Source organism: Onychomys torridus, chromosome 14 (genome assembly GCF_903995425.1).
Source record: "Onychomys torridus chromosome 14, mOncTor1.1, whole genome shotgun sequence".
NCBI classification, from domain to species: Eukaryota; Metazoa; Chordata; class Mammalia; order Rodentia; family Cricetidae; genus Onychomys; species Onychomys torridus.
In genome coordinates this window covers 5,855,989-5,879,684 of record NC_050456.1, presented here as the reverse complement: position 1 = coordinate 5,879,684, position 23,696 = coordinate 5,855,989, and the positions used below count along the sequence as shown (strand labels likewise).

The window sequence follows — 23,696 nt, the reverse complement described above, 5'->3', positions numbered from 1 at the left end:
GTTCATATAATAAAGTTCCCACCATTTGTAGACCACACAGTAGTCTGAGACACACTGATTACTTCTTATCCTTTCTATGGACCATATGTATATATACTCTATTAAAAATGACAATTTCTCAATCTGTTCCTACCCCAAGACCAGACTAATAAAAATCTTCAATTATCTCTTCTAACTCAGTTCCTCCGTCAGGATGAATATTAGAAGTTACTAGTAGCTCTCTTTCTACCTGCAAACTCTTCAAACACACAGATTTGGTAACTACTCAAGTTTCTAGCCTGAGTTTTGTGAAATTCCAAAAGTGACCCAACATACAGCAAGACTGAATCTCTGCTTAGCTGACACTAACTTTGTATAATTTGGGAATTGTAAAAGCTTCCCCTCTTCAAAAACTATGCAAATTGCCTCCCATAGCTTATCAGCCCCTCCAGCAGTGTAACTCTTTAGAGGTAATAGTTCAGTTTCTTTAATCTTCTTGGATAGGTTGGCAATTAGAGAATGGAGAGTTTAGAAAGACATGGTGAGCCACCCATGCACTAAGTCTTCATCCTTCTTATATAAAACAATAAAAGAAAATTAACACCCAAATGCCAGTACTTTATCTGCAAGTCTTACCAAGGTCTACAGTTTAGCAGGTTTTCCAAATACTCTAAAGATGACATATGAAAATAACAACATGTTTAATAATTATAGATATCAGGAACTGGACAAGTATTTAATAATGAAGTTTTATAAAAATTCAATTAAATATCTGAGCTGCTTCTGGAAGTCATTAGATTATACCCTGGCAGTGTGTTCAAGTATGAACTGAGAAAAGACAATTTTTAAGAAAAGTCAAAATCCACAATGATACATCCTCTGTAGACTGCTGGCAATGGTCGAGAGAAAGCCTGATCTGACCTAGTCTAGTGATCAGATGGCCAAACTCCCTAACTGTTGTGCTGGAACTCTCATCCAATAACTGACGGAAGTGGATGCAGAGATCCTTGGCCAGGCCCCAGGTGAAGCTCCAGGAGTCCAATTGTCGAGAAAGAGGAGGGACTGTAAGAGTGTGAATTGTTGAGACCAAGATTGGAGAGGCACAGGGACAAATAGCCAAACGAATGGAAGCACATGAATTATGAACCAAAAGCTGTGGAGCCCCCAGCTGGATCAGGCCCTCTGGATAAGTGAGACAATTGAATAGCTTGAACTGTTTGGGAGGTATCCAGACTGTGGGACCGGAACCTGTCCTTAGTGCATGAGCTGGCTGTTTGGAACCTTGGGCTTACACAGGGACACTTTGCTCAGCCTGGAAAGAGGGGACTGGACCTTCCTGTACTGAATCCATCAGGTTTAAATTAATCCCCAGGGGAGTCTTGGCCCTGGAGGAGATGGGAAAGGAGGGGAGGGGGCAGGGGCGGGAGGGGGAAGGACAGGGGAACCCATGGCTGATGTGTAAAATTAAAACACAAATATAATAAAAAAAAAGAAAACAAGAAAAAAAGAAAAGTCAAACAAATGTTCTTCTTTTTACTTATTTTATTTATTTTTTTATTATCAGCTTGATACAGTACAAATTCTTATCCTAATAGTGAAATGTTTCATTGAGTCTTGCCTAGTAATTGAGTAAAACCAAGACTTACTATAAACCACAGTCTTCTTAGGGTCCCCTCTACTGTATAGCCTCCCTGGTTCTGTGGGTTGCAGTCTAATTGTTATTTGCTTTATATCTAGTATTCACTTATGAGTGAGTATATACCATGTTTGTCCTTCTGGGTTTGGGTTACTTCACTCAGGATGATATTTTTCTAGTTCCATCAATTTGTCTGCAAATTTCATGCTGTCATTGTTTTTCTTTGCTGAGTAGTATTCCATTGTGTATATGTACCATATTTTCTTAATCCATTCTTCAGTTGACGGGCATCTAGGTTGTTTCCAGGTTCTGGCTATTACAAATAGTGCTGCTATGAACATAGTTGAACATATATATCTTTGTGGTATGATTGAGCATTCCTTGGGTATATGACCAAGAGTGGTATTGCTGGGTCTTGAAGTAGATCGATACCCAATTTTCTGAGAAACTGCCATATTGATTTGCACAGTGGTTGTACAAGTTTGCATTCCCACCAACAGTGGAGGAGTGTTCCCTTTGATCTGCATCCTCTCCAACAATGACTGTCATTAGTGTTTTTGATCATAGCCATTCTGACAGGTGTAAGGTGGTATCTCAGAGTCGTTTTGATTTGCATTTCTCTGATAATTAAGGATGTTGAGTATTTCTTTAAATGTCTTTCAGCCATTTGTGATTCTTCTTTTGTGAATTCTCTGTTTAGCTCTTTAGCCCATTTTTTTAATTCTATCTTTCAGTATTTTGATGTATAGTTTCTTGAGTTCTTTATATACTTTGGAGATCAGTCCTCTGTCAGATGTGGGGTTGGTGAAGGTTTTTTCCCATTCTGTAGGCTGTTGCTTTGTCTTATTGACCATGTCTTTTGCCTTGCAAAAGCTTCTCAGATTCAAGAGGTCCCATTTATTAATTGTTGTGCTCAGTGTCTGTGCTGCTGGTGTTATATTTAGGAAGTGATCTCTAGTGCCAATGAGTTCAAGAGTACTTCCTACTTTCTCTTCTATTAAGTTTAGTGTAACTGGATTTATGTTGAGGTCTTTGATCCACTTAGACTTGAGTTTTGTGCATAGTGACAGATATGGATCTATTTGTTATCTTTTACATATTGACATCCAGTTATGCCAGCACCATTTGTTGAAGATGCTTTCTTTTTTTCATTGTATAGTTTTGGCTTCTTTGTCAAAAATCAGGTGTACATATGTGCGTGGATTAATGGCAGGGTCTTCAATTCAATTCCTTTCTACCAGGGAACTCCTACGGCTGATAAACTCCTTCAGTAAAGTGGCAGGATACAAGATCAACTCAAAAAAATCAGTAGCCCTCCTATACAAAAACTATAAAAGGGCTGAGAAAGAAGTCAGAGAAACATCACCCTTTACAATAGCCACAAATAATATAAAATACCTTGGGATAACACTAACTAAACAAGTAAAGGACCTCTTTGATAAAAACTTTAAATCTCTAAAGAAAGAAATTGAAGAAAATATCAGAAAATGGAAGGATCTTCCATGCTCATGGATAGGTAGGATTAACATAGTAAAAATGGCAATCTTACCAAAAGCAATCTACAAATTCAATGCAATCCCCATCAAAATCCCAACACAATTCTTCACAGACTTGGAAAGAACAATACTCAACTTCATATGGAAAAACAAAAGACCCAGGATAGCTAAAAGAATCCTGTATAATAAACCAACCTCAGGAGGCATCACCATCCCTGAGCTCAAGCTCTACTGTAGAGCTATAGTAATAAAAACAGCTTGGTACTGCTATAAAAACTGACATACAGACCAATGAAATTGAATTGAAGACAAATGTTCTTCTACTGAGCTACATCTCCGACCCCATTTTATAATGTCTACATAGAATCTGAAAGTAAAAATTATGGTCAAAAATGAAAGTATACATAAAAAGATTTATCTCACTATTGAAATGTTGACATTATTAGCATTTACTCCCCACGATGTATGTATTTACTCCCCAGGTCTGTATCGTTAAATCAAACCAGTGAATAATTATGGGCCATTCTAGTTCTAGTAACCCCTTTTCTCAGAACTGAGTCACAATGAAATAGGGAGATGGCTCAATAGGTAAGACCACACCCTGGAAAAGCAAGAGGGTCTGAGCTTGAATTCCCAACACCCACATAAAAATCCAGGAATGGAACAGCAGAAACAAGACAATTACAGAGGCTTGCCTGACTCCAGCTTTAGTGGAAGACCCTATGTCAAAGGAATAAGGCAAAGCATGATAAAGCAGGAGACTGTAGGACATTTTCTGGCCTCTATGTACACATGGACAGAGGTATACACACATACATATACACACAAATTCACACATACAAGAATACATACATATACACAAACCACATACACACACATACACATACATACCACACACACACATCTATACATATACACCACACACACACATACACACACACACACACACACACACACACTTTTTTAAATTATGTATGAATGTATCTAATATATGAAAACTAATTAATACAATTAAAATGCCATGATTCACACATTTTCCAGAACAGGTACAAAGTCAGTGTCAGAGGTTGTAGTTAAGAAGAACTTCTAACTATTCTTGCCTTCTCTTGTCTTAGTGAAAATATAACTCTAAATCTGATCAAGCTGCAGGATCCAATTGTCATATTATCAAAGACAAAGAAACACACAGCACTGAACCACACATGACTAGACTAGGATCAATATTCAGATCACCTACAGACCAAAACAAAAGATAAAACTCTTTTTTAAAAAAAGGATATATGGATACATTAAATAAACTTAAAATGTCTTCTGTTTTAAAAACAACACATAAAATATGATGAGAAAACTGGGCATGATAGTACATGATTATAATTCCAACTCTTGGAAATCTGAGGTAAAGGAGTGCCATGAATTCAAGGATGCCTGGGCTACAAACACAGTAAGTATCAGTTCAGCCATGGCTGCTTGGCAAGAAACCATGTTAAACAACAACTGTGATAAGAAGAGGCAGGCACAATGGCACCTGCCGGCACACTCAGCACTTGGGCATCTGAGACTGAAGAATTACAAGCTCAAGGCTATGAAATGAGAGCATTCATGTATACACAGATACAATGAAGGGAGTAGGAAGAAATTACCATAAATTCGGATGACTTCTACGTTTGAATAAGGCATGGGTCTGGACTGTGAAAATATTTGGGGTAAACGGTAACCTGAATATGCATTAGTCCTTTTACCCACATTACTTATACTCATTTAGAAAGTATCTTGGGGTGGGGAGACAGCTTAGTCAGCAAAGCGCTTATCCCAGAGCATGACAACTTCTAGAGCCCACACTAAACAGCCCTGGTGAGGGAGGAAAGGAGAGAGAGAGAGAGATGGGTCCAAGGAAGTCACAGGCTAGCAAGTCTTGTCAGCCAGTGAGCTACCATTCCAGTGAGAGACTCTACCTGAAAAAATACAGTGGAGAGCAATGGAGGAAGCACTAAGTGTTGACTCCGGACTACACAGCAAGCTATTCTTCAATGTGGATATATTTTACTGTTCTAAATTATTGTTTGACGCCTCGCATTTCTACTATCTGAGATTGTTGCCATATTTCAAGAGCACTGGTTAGTGTAGCACTTCTGTGTTTTCCTCGGAAACAATCCTGTCAGTGGTGGCCATGACAACAGCGACTGGGGGAGGGCAGACTCTGAATTATCGTGGAGGGTTCATTCCCACTCACCAGGAGTTGTTGTGGCTTTGGACTGTAGGTGAGCACTGTTACTGTTTCTTCTTCCTCTCCTCTTCTGGACAGGAGCAGAGTCACTGGAAATGTGAAGAAGTATGGCAGGGTCTCATCTTTTCAGGACAATGTTGAAAAGGGAGAAGGGATGGAAGAACAATAGTGGTAGAACAGGAAGGACTATTCATAAACTCAGTTTCCAGGTGTACCCATGAGCTGTACACAAATTGATTTGACACAAAGTATCATGCTACAGACTCATAGAGTGGGTGTGTCAGTGATAAACAAGGTACTTGACAGGTCACAGAGCAGAACCATAGGAGACTGATCCAAACAAAACCAGAGTAGCTTTGAGACATGCAATGGACACTGGAAACACACTCAAGATAGTTACAACCGGGACTGTCAGGGACTGTGTGAATTTACTACTGAAACACTAATAATGTGAACAGGACCCAAAATTTTACAACACACAATAACAGGAGAGTATTATCTTATATTCAGAATATTAATACAAACAATGGTGCTTGGTATCCAGAAAACTGGGCAAATCTGGACCCCCAGGGAAAAGAGTCACTATAGGTAATTTTGCTAGACTCACACATACATGGTAGGATTACCTGTCAAATATCTTAAAATACCAATGCAGAAAGTGCTACACTAATCAATGCTCTTGAAACATGATGGGATGTCACATGTGATACTCTTTGAGGAAGGTGAAATTCAAGCAATATTTTAACACAAATCTCTTATGAGCAAAGGAATGTATAGTCAATAAATCCAAAAGGTTATGAAGGAAGACCAATTTAATTTGCCATCCTCATCTTATTTCCCTTCAGATAAATAAAGTGAAACACCAGCAATATTCGGTTAGTTCCAGAGGCAAGAGACTCCAGGGTTACACTGTCAGTTTCTGGGACACTTCAAGTTTATTCCTCAAGGCCTCTTTTTCTACTGGGTTGGCCTCTCATATCAAAGCTTTGGGGTTTACAGGTAAATAAGTTTACCTATGTTTAATCCATAAGTAGTTATTTCTGAAAGATATTTGGTACCCGAAGCACTAGCCCATTCAAAGTAAGGGTAACATCTTCCATCTCATATTGAGCTCTGGGACTCAGAACCTAGTAGGTTCTGCTTTCTGTCCCTCAGAGATTAAGAGTGGCATCAAACAGACTCACAAGTGAGAAAGAGGGAGTGACATGAGCCTATAGTTCCAGCACTCAAGGGCTAAGGCAGAACACCACAAGGTCAAAGCCAACCTGGGCTCCATAAGGAGAGAAGAGGAGAAAGGAAAACGTGGCACCACTCCTGAGCCTGGGTACACCATCTCAGTTACATCCTAAGGTTTCTCGTCAGTGGGGCAGGGGAGGCTGTTAGTGTACGAGGGGGGAAGGTGGGCAGCAAATGAAGGGACAATAATCAATGTGCCATCACTATAAGAAACCAGGAAATATAGGCTTGCCAGGACATTAATACACACATGTGAAGATGTCAGCACAGCCCTCTGTGGAGAAAGCCACATTGATCGGTGCACAGTCACATTGAGGCAGATTTGTTAAAAGCTGCTGTAACCACATTTAAAATGTTTAACCACATTTTAAAATCAGTCACAAGGTGCCAGAATGAAATGTTCTTCCTTAGAATTGAGTGTAAGCACTGTGCATGTGGCATCTTGTCTTAGCACATACTTAAGTGAAGCCACATACATGTTTTACTATTTTCTGGTAGCATATTGTTTTCCCTGTTAAGCATATATTCATTCCCAATTTAGAAAAGTAATTTTAAAGAAATATTCTCTTCTAAGGTTCAAGATACACCCACATACTTAACAAATGTGTCATTACTTTAAACATACATGTCACACCTGGGTTGGGGCTTTTTGTAACATCTATCCAAGAGAGAAGCACAGGTGGCTGGCTTCCATCTATCTGGTGCCATCTTACTTGATGCTTAGTAGCTCACTGTGACCTTTGACATTTTTAAAATGATATACTTCCTTGCCTGTCCTTGAACTGACATTTCACTGATGACAAATTAAGAAAATTATAAGATTCAACAAACAAGGAAACTCCATTTTCTCTAATCTTGACCCAAATATTTAACTTTCTAATTTACATCTTTCTTAACAATAAAATGCTGAAGAAGCCAAGTTCCTGTTAAATTATGTTACGGCCTTCCTATTCTTATTAATGAAAGCTTGACGCAAATGTTCTTGACGCAAATGTTCTCACATATTCACACAAGATACCATCACAGCACTGTTTTCAAGACAGTAAAGAACAAAAACTATTATGTACAAAGAAGACTTGGTATTAATGGGGGAAATGTGGGAAATTAAGTATCAGTCAAAACAGAGAAACATCAAAAAGGAAGGTTTCTGAGTAAATCTTAGCTGTCACTCCGCATTGTCCAAAGAAGCCTGGTTAGAATGAATGGTGCCCTCACTGAGACTGACAAGGACACACCACAGATGGAGAGAGGGCCCGTTGTACCCACTGGAAACCTGGCTGCCCCTTGCTCATCCTTTCAACTTCATTCAAAAGTTTCAAAAGAATTTTGTACTTAAAATCACAATACTAAGTAAATGTTAAAGAACCCTTACAAAATGAAACCATCCATTTTCCATGTGCGTAAGACACAAAGCCAACACAATAAGTCCCAAGTTTCCATAATGCTGATCCAAATTTGTTCATATGTAATTTATCTTCTTCCTTCCAGTCAAAGCTTATTTAGAAGCATCTCTGCATCCTTCCATGTATGCACAAAGGAAGTCAAATGCTTTCCTATCAGCAGAGTTTTTAAACAACATAAAGGGGAAACAAGAATGAGAACACAGATTTAGTTTTCTTAATATTAGGAAAGAAATACACCTGCACACTGATGTTCAAAACTGGGAGGTGGAACTTTATTTTCCAAATAAAATGTAAAATTATTAGTCAGTAAAGGAAGTTACATTTCAGAAAAATCAATTCCCCTTTAAATAAACAATGGGAAAACAATAAATGATGACTATAAAAAAAGACACAGATCTTTATATGAATTAATATTAACCAATTCTAACTAAAAGCAGCTAAAAATGATTTTCAATTTTAACTTCTCTTTTTGTATTTTTATATAAAGCATCATATGAAAAGAGGCACCCATAAGCCATTTTTATAGCATAAGTTTACTCAAGTTTGTACAATTATCACCAAGACAGAATAAAATGAAGTTTTATAACACCCTTTAGTCACAAAACTGAATTATTAGGCTTGCTGAAGGGCAATACTGAAAAAATAAATATTCTCTTTTAATGAAGAAATTCCATAGGGTCTCTTTTCTTAGAAAAATTTTAGAACATTGACCCCTTTGCCAAGATATGGTCAGCATATTAAATCAACTGTGGTTTGAGACTGTTTGTACGGCTTGTGTACATCTAGATAAAATATGTTAGCTGTGGCGTCTGTTCCCACTTTAGCATCATTGGGGTTTGTCTGAACATGCAGCGCAGGCTTGGGTGGGCTCAGCCAGTTTGTGGAGGGGTGGAGAATACAGTACTCTTTGTTCAGTAGATGTTTACAAATGTATCAGTCAGTCCAGGGTTTTGTTGTACTAATTAATCACACAACTCTGAAAATATTGTTTTCATTTTCACTCAGAATAAAAGCTGGAAAGAGTTAAACACTAAATAACATGGACCAAATTTAACATGCTACCTTAGGAAAAGGAAATGCTGGGGTTGCACTGTTTTATGTAAGTGTAACAGTAATTTGTAATTAACTGCATTTTAGGACACACCAGAAGTGAGAACCCATGTAGGGAATGATGCTCAGTTAAATCAAGTTAAAAGACAGCAAGAGATGAAAATTAGATTGAGAAATTTATTCCTATTTGGACATGTGAGTCATATGCTTGCCTGAAATTAAAGACCTAAGTCAAATATTAATGAAATGAGATTTTGTTTTCCTACCAATGAAATTTCCATACTAAACCAAAGATGTTGACTTGATTATAAATTAAGATGGACCAAATACCTTTATTCCAGTAAGTAGTAAATGTGCCAGGAGAAAATGCTCTTGCATCTGACAAAAGATTTTTTTATTTATCATAGCAAAGTTTTATAGTGTGAAAAATACTAAGTAAAAAAGAAAGTAGCCACATCAAAGTCCTTGCTGCCCACCAATAATTAGTATTCAGGAAGTAGCTGAAATATAACAAATTACAGAATATTCAGCAAGTGTATTCTAGCATGGGAAAAGTCACAAGTTCTACCCTAAATTAGGAAGGTGCTATCTACACAGACTAGACTTATAAAAATAAAAATTAAAAAATCTAAACACTACACAAATGTTCATTTTTAACTATTATTCTTCCATGTCAGTTTTAGTTCTGTTCTCTCACTGGCCATGTCTAGAAAGTTTTCATTTAGTTATCATCCATTTTGCATCTGTGATGTAAGCAGGACCAGGCACTTTCGAGAAAAATGTTAGGAGGCAAGATCTTTATTCTCCAGAAGATCAGCTAAAGGCACAGTCCTGATCCAAAGGCATGAAATCCAGACAGGTTAATTTTTAAAACCACCAAGGTGTCCACTGAGAAAGCTTGTGGATCCCCGGTTGTTACCACTCTTGAACCTAGGAAAGTGAGGTAAAAAATGAGGCAGACTTAAGTTTCGTGCAATAGTCATCTTTATTCAGGGCCTCAAACAATTTATATTCTGAGAGCATTCTAAGGGTTAAGCAAGGTCATGTGGGCAAAGTTCACTTGAGTTCAAATTGTATACAGTTACAGGGCAAGATCACATGAATTTAGGCTTGTACAGGACAAGTCACGCTTGGAAAAATCATCCTGAATAATAATGGGCTAGGTGATGGGTGATCTGAAGCAAAACCACTCCTATTACTACAGCTGGGAGGGCATGAAAGCACATCCAAGAGCAGCCCATGTGCAGACGCCTGCCTGTGTATGTGCACTTTTCTCATGAGCTCAGAACTCTCCTCACACAGCTTCATTCATGGACCGTGTTCCAACACAAGATTAACTCTTGTGCCTGGCCAAATGGGTCTGCCTGGTTGGAAGTGAAATGAGAACACGACCCCAAAAGTTGACATATGGATAATGCAGACCTGTATCTGAATCATAGATAATGTTCTTAACAATTCTGAAACACAGAAGATTATGCCTCCATCTCAGTCACCCTGCCAGCAAATTGTGAGAAGTAATATTATTCTGAAGACTAAATGAGCAAACTCATATAAGATGCCTGGCATGAGTACTATGTGCCCTCAAACAACATATGTGGCACTAGTTCTACAGTATAGCAGTATTTTAATGGCATAGGGATGGATGGACATACAGACCGAATACAGCTGTGCATCTTTTGCAAGCACAAAGGCAGTAAGGTGGGAGGGGAAGGTCCTACATTCCAATTACTTTAAATCTTCAAGGACAAAAACTATACTTGTACCTGTTGCCATACAACTATTAAACGCAAAGCGATAACAACAGATAGAAAGGAAACAAAACAATAGATATTCCTTCCATGTTTATTGAACCATGATCTGAAACAGGTCAATACATATTGACACTGTTACCAACACTGAAATCCATAAAATTCTTAAAATAAAAAATATTTATTTTGTTATATAATTTTGTGACAAAATGAACCATGAACTTAAAATAACTAGAAACATTATAGTATTTATCACAGTGAACATAAACATTTATATATTATGTTTCATTTTGTGGTGACTCAAATCCTACTGCTGATACAACATAATAAATGATGTCCAGAACCCTGGACAAAGGGTAGACAGTGCTTTTCCCAGAAGACATGGGTTACTGAATGAAAATCTCAATTCTAAGTACCGATACCTTCCTATGACTTTCTGGTCAGGGAATCTCAGAGGCCACCAAAGCAGCACAGACTCTTTTCATTGTTCTTAGTTGCCTACCATCACTAGATAATCAAGACACAACACATTTTGGAAACAGGACATAAAGTAATCAAACTGAAACTGATCTGAAAAATTTGTTCCTGGGGCTACCTTTTATAGTATCAGAAGGTGCTATACAGACCACTGGGAAAAAAAAATGGTCTTACCCCATATTGGACTCTAAATGCTACACTATCAACCTGCCAGGCAAGCTGTACACACTAATGCAATAGTGGCATGGAGGCAATAAGGGTAATCAACCACTTTCCTGGTTTAACCTGAGGCCTCCTCCACAGCAGGAAATTCATGTCACACCATAAAACTTTTCAAAAGTTCATTGCTCAGGACCGATCTCCCATGTGTTGCAGATAGTGGCTGTGACCCAATGGATGTAGTTCCTTCCTGTGCCTTAGAACCCCGGGGGTGGGGGAGAACTAAAGTTCCTGTGAGATCACAGTAGACTTTTATTAGAACATAATGGATGGAAAGAAGAAAACCTATGGAGGCTGTGAAGGTCCTAATGACACATATTTCAAAGTAATACCTTTCTGATGGTCATGAATTTGTTGTAAAAAGATAATATATGTTGTTAACATCATGAACAATAAAAGTTCATGTTGAGTGGACCAGGTCAGTTTGCTGAGAATAAAAGCAATGAAGTCAATTTTAGAGAGATCTCTTCAAACCTGTTACTGAAAGTATACATATATTTTACCTACGTGGTCTGCTACACTAAGAGCTCCACTGAGATTCCTGATTTCCATACTGAACCAGAAATTGCATTGGAAGTGTTGATGGTTGCAAACTTCCTAGACTGTTAAATTAAAAAATAAAATAAAATAATTTTTTTTTTAAGTTCTCCAGGTATTAGTGGTGCACACCTTTAACCCCAGCACTTGGAGGCAGAGCCAGGCTGATCTCTGTGAGTTTGAGACCAGCCTGGTCTAAAGAGTGAGATCCAGGAAAGGCACCAAAAATACACAGAGAAACACTGTCTCGAAAACAAACAAACAAAGTTTACTGCTCAGGAAGTCATAGGACCCAATGGGTAATCTAGTAATATTACTTAACCAAACAGACAAGTTGCCAAAGTATCTTCTAGATATTTCTATTCATTCCCATGTATTAGTTCATCTCTCAATCTTGGCCAGAGAAGCCTCTTTCTGAAATGGGCAGAATACTGAGACTCATTACTCACCAAAGACCTAAGAGTAAGTGTCAAATTAGTGCTCACCCTAAATAGAATATTCACATCAATTCCTCTAACTCAAGGCTCAGGGGACATCTTAGAAAATAAAGAGAAAAATACGAGAGCCAAAGGATGAGAAGTTCTATGAAATGCTATTGCTAATACCATGATAGAGGGAGACAACATGGAATTAGGGAGAAACCGATTGCTAGGGAAGTTCCCAGGAATCCACAATGATGACCCCAGCTTAGACTACTAGCAATAGTGGAGAGGGTGCCTGAACTGGCTTACCCCCAGAATCAGATTGGTGAATACCATAACTGTCATCATAGAGCCTTCATCCAGTAACTGATGGAAGCTGATGCAGAGATCCACAGCCAAACACCAGGCCAAGCTCCAACAGTCCAGTCAAAGAGAGAGAAGAGAGATTCTATGAGCAAGGGCATCAAGACCATGATGGGGACACCTACAGAGACAACCAAACCAAACTCATGGAATTTAGACCAACAGATGTGGAGCTTGTATGGCACTGGACTAGGCCCTCTGTATAGTGAGACAGTTGTGTAGCTTGATCTGCTTAAGGGGCCCCCTGGCAGTAAGACCAGAATCCATCCCTAGTGCATGAGCAGACCTTATGGAGCCCACTACCTATGATGGGACACCTCCTACAGCCTTGAGGCACGGGGAGGGGCTTATACCTGCTTCCACTAAATGTACCTCCCCATGGGAGGAGGCCTTACCTTCTTGTAGGAGGGAATGAGGGGTGGGTTGGGAGGGGGAGGCTGGAGGGTGCGAGGAGGGAAGAGGGAGATCTTTAATTAATATGTAAAATGAATTTAAAAATTTCTTAGTTAAAAAAAAAGAAAATGGGCCGGGCAGTGGTGGTGCATGCCTTTAATCCCAGCACTCGGGAGGCAGAGCCAGGCAGATCTCTGTGAGTTCTAAGCCAGCTTGAGCTACAGAGTGAGTTCCAGGAAAAAGGCGCAAAGCTACACAGAGAAATCCTGTCTCAGGAAAAAAAAAAGAAAAGAAAAAAAAGAAAAAAAGAAAGACAGAAACACTATCTCCAGAAATAAGATGGACATTGTACTCAAGAACTCATTGTAGCTATAATTACCTGCATAAGTCCTATACAAGGTCAAGTAAAAAATATCAGTCAATGGGCAGCGGTGGCGCACGCCTTTAATCCTAGCACTCAGGGAGGCAGAGGCAGGTGAATCTCTGTGAGTTCCCAGAGCTACACAGAGAAATACTGTCTTGAAAAACAAAAAATGAAGAAGGAGGAGGAGGAGAAGAAGAAGATCTGTCCACATCCCAAGAGGCAACACTAACTGCACAGAGTTAAAAGGGGGATGAGGGGGAGGAAACTTGAATATAGACATGAATAAAGGGATGTGTTGGGAAGGTATCTAGGGAGTGGAGTGGTGAGTTCAGGGTGGGTATGACCAAGATGTATTTCATACATGTGGGAATTATCAAAGAATAAATAAAAATTATTATAGATAAATGATATGCATTAGCTTCTGAGCATACAAAAATACAGGCAGTCTATGGGTCCCATATAAAGAGACACTAAGTACTTACCTAAGGCAGGAGAAACAACCTAAGGCAGAACTCTACATTTAAGAAGTTATTTCCCATCATTTTCAAGTAAGTTGTTACCTAGAACACTTGAATGTATTATAATATAGAAATGATAACGCTACCTATATCATTGATTTGGGGATAATAAAGAGCCATAGAGAAAAATGCTCCAAGCAGTGTTCAATACAAAGCTAAAGCCCAATACGTTAGAAATCAGTGCTCATAAGTGTATTGTGAAGCCAGCCTGTGGTTCCATATACCCAAAAGGCTAACATAGGAAGGAAGATTGGAAGCTAAAGGACAGCTTGGCAACTTAGGGAGACTCAATGCCACAATGAAAAGTAAAAAGAGGGCTGGGAGTGCAGGTCAGTTGTAGACCATTTGCCCAGCATGTTCAAGACCATCATTGCTTGGATGTAATATGGAGTACAAGTAAACTAAAACATATAAATCACAAAACAACTTTGACCATTTATTAAATGTGATTGTTAATTTTATGCAACAATTTGTCTGAGAAAGGACTGCTGAAATAGCTGTTAAGCTCTGATTGTATCTGTGAGGGAGCTAGAGTTTCTGGAAGAGGTCAACAAAAAAGGTCAGACTAAACAAAGTCATGGCCTCATCAACATGGAGACAGTAGCGTGCAGTCCATCCAAATTCACATGAGAATAGGAGGACAAAAAGGCTGGAAGGGAGAATTCTCCCTCATTGAACCTGGAACATCCTTCTACTGACTGCACTTGGTCTCAGTTTCAGTGCAAACAATAATGCTATCCTGGTTCTCTGAGCTTTGGGTTGTGATGGACACAACACCAGACTTTCTTGGCCCTCTAGCTTACAGATGGCAGCTAGAAAGACAGGAAAGATTAAGAGACATGGAAAAGGAGAGGTGCCTCACTCATGGGTCTGGATGAAGACTCAAAGCAATTGGGAATCAAGAATTCCAGCACAGTTAATGATATGTGCTCTGAAGGCTGTTAATGTGGAGATAATATTCATTTATAAACAGATACTTAATATTAAAACAGCAATGAAACATGCTTCAGGCATATATATACCCTCAAATATTGCCTTATCCTCTCCCAGATAATATCTGGGAGTCTCATCAGCAAGTCTATTAACTTTTGTTGACAGTAAAAACATCTTAACTTCCCATGCAATTCTTATCATCTTGGTTTTAACAGTACCAAATGCAATTCGTCCTTCAATCCTTTTGTCTGTATATCTCAGGAACCACCCAATGATCTCATTTAAGTTTCTTAGCAATTCTGGGAAGATGGAACTTCAAAACCCATTGACATCAAATACATGAGAAGCCCACACCCACACTGGGGTTGTACCTCTTCCCTAAGTACTTTTCTACTAACCCATGACCTAAAAACATCTTATAAACTCCAACTCTGCTTAATACTGACTTGTTCTAAAATTCTTTTTGCAGCAAAGTCAAGAATCTAAACTTCATCTTAGAGGAGAATTCTTAAAGGAACTCTTGGGGTGGAAATGAGCTCTGAAGTTATGTTTTAAGTTTCAACTACTGTGCCTAAGAGACCCATAAAATAAAAATGCCACTAACCTCTCAGCCCCATTGCCCTAGAATAGATAGTTCCTGAACTGCTGGAGCTTTGTTTCTATTTATATTTATATTAATTATATTTCTATTTATTGCTTATGGAAGTTAACATGCCACACGTTTTTCCCTCTCCTAAACAAGTTTGTGCACGGGCTGTGCTTGATCACGTGGGAGGTACAGAGATGGGAAACATGTCAGGATGCACGCTTGCCCCTGGTTGGATGTAGGCTGGAGGTGCGTAGAGTACACCAGGATATATGCTTCCCCTGATTAGACCTGAAGGGAAATACATTTACTGGTTTACCTTTATAAGCCTTTGCAAAGTGTGACTTGTCACCATTTTCTGGGAACCCTAGAATGGCCCTGGCCAGAGTCCATCATCCTGGCCAGTATTTAATTAAAGCTTGTTTCAAATTTTGCCTAAAATTGTGGTAGTGGTCTTATTGTCGACCAATGGAAACAACAGATAGCCTACTTGATATAATTAGAAAAGGTAAGCCTGAGAATAGTTTTTTTTTAATTTAATTTTATAATTTAAATTAATTTTATATATCAGCCATGGGTTCCCCTGTCCTCCCCCCTCCCGCTTCCTCCCTGCCTCCCCCCCAACCCACCCCCCATTCCCATCTACTCCAGGGCCAAGACTCCCCTGGGGATTCAACTCAACCTGGTGGACTCTGTCCAGGCAGGTCCAGTCCCCTCCTCCCAGGCTGAGCAAAGGGTCCCTGCATAGGTCCCAGGTTCCAAACAGCCAGTTCTTGCACTAAAGACAGGTCCTGGTCCCACTGCCTGGATGCCTCCCAAACAGTTCAAGTTATTCAATTGTCTCACTTATCCAGAGGGCCTGATCCAGTTGGGGGCTCCTCAGCTTTTGGCTCATAGTTCATGTGTTTCCATTAGTTTGGCTATTTGTCCCTGTGCTTTTTCCAATCTTGATCTCAACAATTCTGAGAATAGTTTTTTAATAGACGTCTGCTAACCACATTATATTTAACAATTTGTATGTATGTGTGGCAAGAGTGTGTGTGGCTGTGCAGGTGTATATAGGCCAGAGACTGGGTGTCACAATCAGTTGCTCTCCACCTGACTTTTTGAGGCAGGATCTCTCACTAAACCTGAGCTCACCTAGGCTGGCTTTCTGGTGAGCTTCAAGGATGTTCCTGTCCATCTCCCCAGCACTAGAATTATAGTTATGCACTGCCATACACTGCTACATCTCACAACCTTAGAAATCCAAGACAAAACTCCAACAATTTTCTTTCTCTTGTTTCTAAAAGGTATTTCAATTATCAGTGTTGGTATTTGGTACAGGTCATGAAGAAGCTAGTAATCTTGGGTGAAGAAATATACATTTGGAGTTGGAATATTATAGCAAGATTCCAAACTTGTAATGCAGCAAAAATAGCTTAGATAGGTGTGACCTATAGGAGACTCTAAGGGGCAGCCTAGAAGAATGCCTCTTGAATTTGATTTATGACATCATTACCTGAGGTTCTTATGGAAACAGATTCTGATTCAAGGGGTGGTATTGAAGACTAAAATCTCAGGGTGTGAGGAAATCACATGACTGCTGGCCTAGATACATGCAGAGTATGAAGGTCCCAGAGATGTAGACCTATGTAGGTCCAGTAACTTCAGAATCTCCTCTGGAGTCTTAGAAATACAAGCTTTAAAGAATATGAAAACTCTTGAGTTTCAAACTAAATCAACTGTTTATACCTAGACAGATCAGATCACTCTCAGAATAAAATAGAATACTTTGAAAATATGTTAGAAACTGTTACCTAAATAAGAAAACAATTAGCTTAAAACACTTCTCTTTGCATATCTGCCGGCCATGATAATATGTGGGGGAAGTATTACAACCTGGAGAATTGGCAGGGGAGACACTTAACTACATACTGCTCACATCATACCAGCACTCTACTTGAGCAATGCAGAACTTACTTGGAAATAAAATCAAACTGAGTTTTCTATTTCTTTGTGTTAAACGTATAAACAACCACAGTATAGCTTAGCCAGCCATTCACATATTTATATATTGTCTCACTGATAATGTAAATACCTGTCAACTTTTTGATTTATGGTTATAGATTAACTATTCACAAACACGGAAACAAATTATATAACATTAATGGTTTGAAACAAAATACTCCTGAAGAGAAACAAATCTGAGGGTAAGTGCAAACAGCCTCACGATTAGAGAAGAGCTCAGCTTTCCACATGTGAGGCCAACTGATAGCCAACCGCTTTCCTAAAACTCTAAACCAAAACCACGCATCTAGGCCTACTGCTCTTCCCCACACAGCAAGAGACTGAATTCAAGAGTTTACTTCACAGCCCAAACTGGAGCACATCATTTTGCCCAGAATCTAATTTTGATGAAAACAGTCAGCAGCTTCCTGTTGTCTCGGAGTCAGAGGGAAGGAACATCTCTAGTGTGTAAGACTGGGTGTTTAAAACAGGGGTTCTCAGGAAGGGCAACTTCATCCCTTGTGACATGTGACAACTTCAAGAGATGCTTTTCACAGTCACAGTCAAGGTGTAAAGGAGAGGGGACAGTGCCACCAACATGTCCTTGGTGGAGATGGAGACTAGTAAACCAGGTACGAAGGCCTCCTGCAATGCAAGGCTCAGCTGCCAGCCCTGTGGTGCTATGGTGCTGCCCTTGAGGACTCTGAAACCAAAGAGCCTGCAGAACACTGGGTGCTGACTACACCACCAGCACAGTAATAAGTACTTTGTGGTTATTAAATACACTATGTGGGACCTTAAAGGCTACAGTGATGAAAAGAAGAGGTGTTTCCACACACGTGATCACGGAACTTGAAAAAAATATTGCAGTCATTGTCAGGAAAAACTAAGTTTCTTTTTCTGTTTTGTTTTACAAATTATCTAGTCTAATTTTTCTAAGTTCTGTAAACTGTCATATGGAGGCACTCCCCAGTGCTCTGACAGGACATGCTGACGGGCAGGGACAGCCTCCAAGCAGTGAAACAGAGAGACCTTCACAATTTTTAGTGAAATATCAGTCTCTACAGTTGCCCTTCCAATAGAATTGATGCTTCATACTTAATAGGCTAATGTGGCATAATAAGTGTTATTTCACAAGCAGGAAACAAAACAAAACACAATTATTTTCAAAACACAATCAGAGACCTCCGTGGCCTCCAGGCATCTTTCCTCCTAAAATGGCTGGGATTTAACTGTCCCACAAAATCCTTAGCTAGCTCACATTTCCTCAAACACAGGAGCTGACAGCCACAAGGTCAAACATACCCTTAATCAGTGATTCGGCTGCATACAGATCTTGTTTGTAGGTCACCTAGGGGTCAGAGAAACCTCATTAGACTCAACAGAACAGGCAGGAATGTGAAAGTAATAAAACAATGCCCCCAAGGAAATTCTTCCTCCTGGAGAAACTATACACACACAATACAGCCAATTTCCAAACGAAAGTAGCATTTGACATTCACATTAAATCAAATTCAATTTCAACAAATTATGAAGATCCGAGTCTTATATCTTTGAATAAATAAGGATAGCATATAGCAGTGGTTACTGAAATATGATTAGTATACCTAGGGTTTTATAATCAAAGAAACTGTATAAGTGTTCAAGCAAAAGTATTCAGACTACTGCTCTAAAAGGTTTTATACTGGAAAATAAGGAGGGAGAAGTAGAGAGAGGGAGGGAGAGGAGAGGGGGAGGGCTGAAAGAGGAAGGAGTCTTCACACAACAAAAGTAACCAGCCCCATTCTAAACTGAAATTCTCAGAGACTAATTTACATTTCAAGGGACTTCTGAATTGCGAAGGTCTTTATGAATCAGGTTAGTCACACCTTAAACACAGCTCCTATCAAAAATAATCTACAGGGTACCACAGTATGCCTAAGATCCTTCCTTATAATAGCAAACACCTTGCTCATAATTGCATGGTACCCTGCTCATCTTAAATACCCTGCATGGTGTGTAGGTCTGGTCTTGGCAGATCCTTCCCAGAGGCATCCAGTGAGTCCAGACACAGAACACCTGCAGAAATGGTCTCCTTTATTATGGAGCTAGAGCACAGGGCAGACAATAAAACAGTATTAAGTAACTATAATAAAGTCCAATAGGCCCATCAATTAAATACTCAGATGATTAATGATGCCAATGACCGAAACCTCATGTTGACAAATGCTCACTTGACTAGTACTTTCCCAGACTCTAGGGTTGGATTTTCTTCCCCTAAATAACCTCATCCACAGATTTGTACAGCTGTCTTTTTAGTTCAGGTAGACCTGGGCACTTCTATGAATTAGATTCGTCTGCTGCCCTTAGCTTACAGTAAATTTGATGATGGCATACTCTTCAGAGCTACAGTAACAGCAAACTCAGAAAGGAAGATGGAAGTCTACTGGACCATTTGACAATGCAATAAAATCAAAGGTAGCATCATGATACTGTCTAAAGAAAGCACAATACACTAATGTCCATGACCCTCAATACTGAGTTACTATCCACGGTGCCATTCTGCATTCTAGAAAAGAAGAACAAGCTCACTCTATTGATTGCCAAATGTAATGTGTCTGGTTCCAATAAATGTTTATAAAATGCTCTAGCTGCTGCTCAGAGTTCTGAGATTCGAGCAATGAAGGAAGCCAGCTGACCTTTCACCTGCAGGGACATCGCTTCCATCAAGCACTTTCTGTGAAACTGAGTGAAGCTAGATGTAAACTCTTTCTTAAGCTAAGGCTAATTAGATATCTGAATTCCAAACTACCTAATATTTGTAATTTAAATAAAGAAATCATTTGTGTAGTCATTGTCTGTTGCAGAGCTCAAACTCCAGACTGAAATCAAGAAAATACTGTTAACTATTCATTTTTTACTTTCTCCTGCTTTGAGAGGTAAACTACATTCTAAATTCAAATTAATACTAATAGTGGATTTTTAAGCTTATGTAAGTTTATCACCAAATACTAAAATAGCTTTTAGAATTCTTAAAACTTAAAACACTGCCATTACTTACGAGTAACAAAGATTAACAAATTTTTTTTTTTACTCAGATCAACATGTAATATGCCTTTAAGAACAGCTTTAAAGCCAAGCACAGTGACACTCATCAATAACCCAGTATCTGGAGACAGAGGCAGGAGGAGGGTGAATTGAGGCCAAGTTAGTCTACACAGTGATTTGAGGCTTGCCTGAGCTATGAGCTACATAGCCAGATCCTAGTTAGAAGGAAAAATCTGTTTTTTCCTAAATAAAATAGCTAATGTACTTCAAAGAGAATATTACTGGAAAATGTCATAATTTTAAAATGATGTGTTATTCACTTCTCTAACTTTTTTAAAAAACAAGTTGTTCTTTCTTTATTTTTAAGGAAACAAAACATTACAAAAGCATCCTGAAGGTCACTTTTGAAGTTGGTTTTCAGCATTTCTCAGCCTTTGGGGTGAGATCAAGTGCTGAAATTGATTTTCTTCTGTCAGCTGTGATCTGGGCTTTTCCTTTGACCTTGCACAACACCAACTATTAGAAATAATTACTTTAAAACTCTTGTAGCAAGGGACTAACATGGTGATGTTTTTCTCACTGACTGGTTTTCAAACTCACTAGAGCCTCTGGAGCCCCATGAAGATCAGTGAGGGCAGTTTGTACAGGGAGACTCACGCTAGCCTACACCTGCCCCTCACCAAGTACAGCTCAGTTATGTCTCCTTCACATGGTCGTGTCTGTGCAGTGAGTCCTCTAAGTCATGTGTTTAGCTGAGAAAGCCAACAAAATAGAAACCTGACATTCACACAAACAGGCCATGTTTCCCTCAGCTCCCAACAGGTACTTCACCTAGGAAAAGTAGACATATTTTCTTCATTTTATGTGCTAAGCCACAGAAGAGACCTTCCCAAACCGAAACAAGCCTAGGTGACCTCCACTTTCCTTGAATAAGAGTACATTACGCTTGAACCCCCCAGACAACAACATCATAGGAGACATCACTCCAATAGTGGGCAAAAAAAAATAGCTATTAATTCTTACACTTAAAAAATAAAGGATATTTGATAGACACAGGTGTCAGGTCCAAAGAGAACCCCAAAATGACAGTCTTGGCTTAGCTTTAGATGGACAATGGAAAGGCTGCTGCTCATCATTTCTCAGGTTTCTATTTGGCAGGAAGAGCCACTTGCCTCCTGGCATGTATGTATGGTGAATACCAGAGCTATTGGCCTGCAGGCCTGGTCCTTTACTCGGCGGCTAAGTGTTTTCTTTATAACCCAGGAGGTTTCCCTGCTCCCACTCTTTCCTCTGCTTCCAGAGACAGCACAGGCCAGTCCACCCACAGGCACAGGCCTCTCTGCCCCACAGAAGTAGCCAGGAATGCTTTTGACTTCCTCCAAAGACCTCTGGCTAGTCTCTCTTTCATATCTAAAAAAAAGCAAAACAAAACAAAAACAAAAAACCTTCCCACCATGGTCATTTCAAGGTTCCTCAGTACCCTTGCTTACAGAGGTTAATTTTTGAACTTCGTTTCCTAGATTGAGAAAACTGCATGATGAAACTCAACAACAGAAATGATATCACCACACTGAATGGTTGAAAACAAAGCAGAAATGCTTCCACTGTTTTGCTTTTAGACTGAGATGCCAAAACAATGGAGTCTGCAAAAGCTGGTGCCAATCCAAAGGAATCTTCTAGGCTTTCATCCCAGCAATGCTGTGACGACACAAACACTCCCAGCCTCCTTCTTGGGATGCATTTGAAGACAATGAAGCAGTTGTTACATTTCTCCAAGAACTGGCTATAAATCTTGTGCCTTGGAGACATTTTTGACATTTAGAAACAAGAAGTCGGTTTAGCTCAGAGTGTAGAGTACAACAAATATGATCTGCTAGCATCTAAAAGTATACTGGGGGGAAACATTGGACAGATATTCACTTAAGTTCTTCTTAAATATGATCAAATCTCATCAAAACAAATGCTCACTGAAGCTACCAACTCACAGCCACTCAGGGACCCCAGGAGTACTGACCCCTGTCTAGGGAGCCAGAGCAGGGCTTTTCTATGTTTGGACATTTTGAGAAAAGAGGAATAAACCAGTTCATAAGGGGAGGGTTCTCTACCCTGTATGGTAAGGACTTTAAAAAAAAATTAATTAATAATGCATTCCTCAGAAATCAAAGAAACTAGCATAGACTAGCATTAACCCTAAATGTCTGAGTTTTCACTTCACTTATATCAAAATACATATGTCAACTTTAAAATAATAACCTCTTCATGGAATTTCTGATGGCCTTTAAACTAGTCCTACAGGCTGTGATCACCCTGCATGTCACCAGGGCATGAGCTCCCTGACTTCCCAGGGCAAGACAAGGCAGAGTGTTGCCTATTTCAGAGTCCTCTTCTACCTGGCTGCACTTGGCACTGAAATGCTTCTGGATTATTTCCCTACATGTGTTTCACTGGATCAGGCTTCTGAATCACATTCGAGCTACTGGAATTACAATTTTATCATCTTAGCAAAACTAAGATTATTCACATCTAGTGGTTTTGTATTGGGTTCCTAAATAGAATCATATTCTATAGCTCAGACTGGCCTGGAATTCACTATGTAACCCACACTGACTTCAAACCCATGGTAATCCTCCTGCCCCAGATGAGATTGTAAACATGAATCACTGTGCCAGTTTTTACCAACATGTTTTGTTGTTGTGGAATATTATTTTAAGATATGTCACATTTGTTTATGCTGTGGAACATTTGTTTAATGATGAAAAGATGTGTTGCATTCTTTTATGTTGCATTTGTTTAACTTGGTGAAGCTGTGATTCTTTACCTGTCTAAAACACCTGATGGTCTAATAAAGAGATGAACAGCCAATGGCAAGACAGGAGAAGGGATAGGTGGGTCTGGCAGGCAGAGAGAATAAATAGGAGGAGAAATCTAGAAGAAGAAGATCCAGGAGCAAGAAAAGGAGGAGAACATCAGAGGCCAGTCAACCAGCTACACAACAAGCCATGGACTAAGAAGAAAGTTACATAGAATAGAGAAAGATAAATGTCCAGGGGCAAAATGCAAATGGAATAATTTAAGAAAAGCTGGCTAGAAACAAAC

At 39.3% G+C, this 23,696-nt stretch overlaps 1 protein-coding gene and 1 pseudogene across 6 annotated transcripts in view; one reads left to right on the top strand and one right to left on the bottom strand.

Annotated features, from left to right (window-relative positions):
* The window catches only part of Crppa (CDP-L-ribitol pyrophosphorylase A), a 295,404-nt gene that overhangs the window by 162,259 nt on the left and 109,449 nt on the right, over positions 1-23,696 (bottom strand). For all 6 annotated transcript variants that reach the window (XM_036206639.1, XM_036206644.1, XM_036206645.1 and 3 more), the window contains one exon: positions 18,879-18,924. In XM_036206639.1, coding sequence (XP_036062532.1) covers positions 18,879-18,924 — 46 coding nt within the window. The remainder of the gene's footprint in view (positions 1-18,878; positions 18,925-23,696) is intronic.
* LOC118595827 lies at positions 11,734-12,077 on the top strand (annotated as a pseudogene).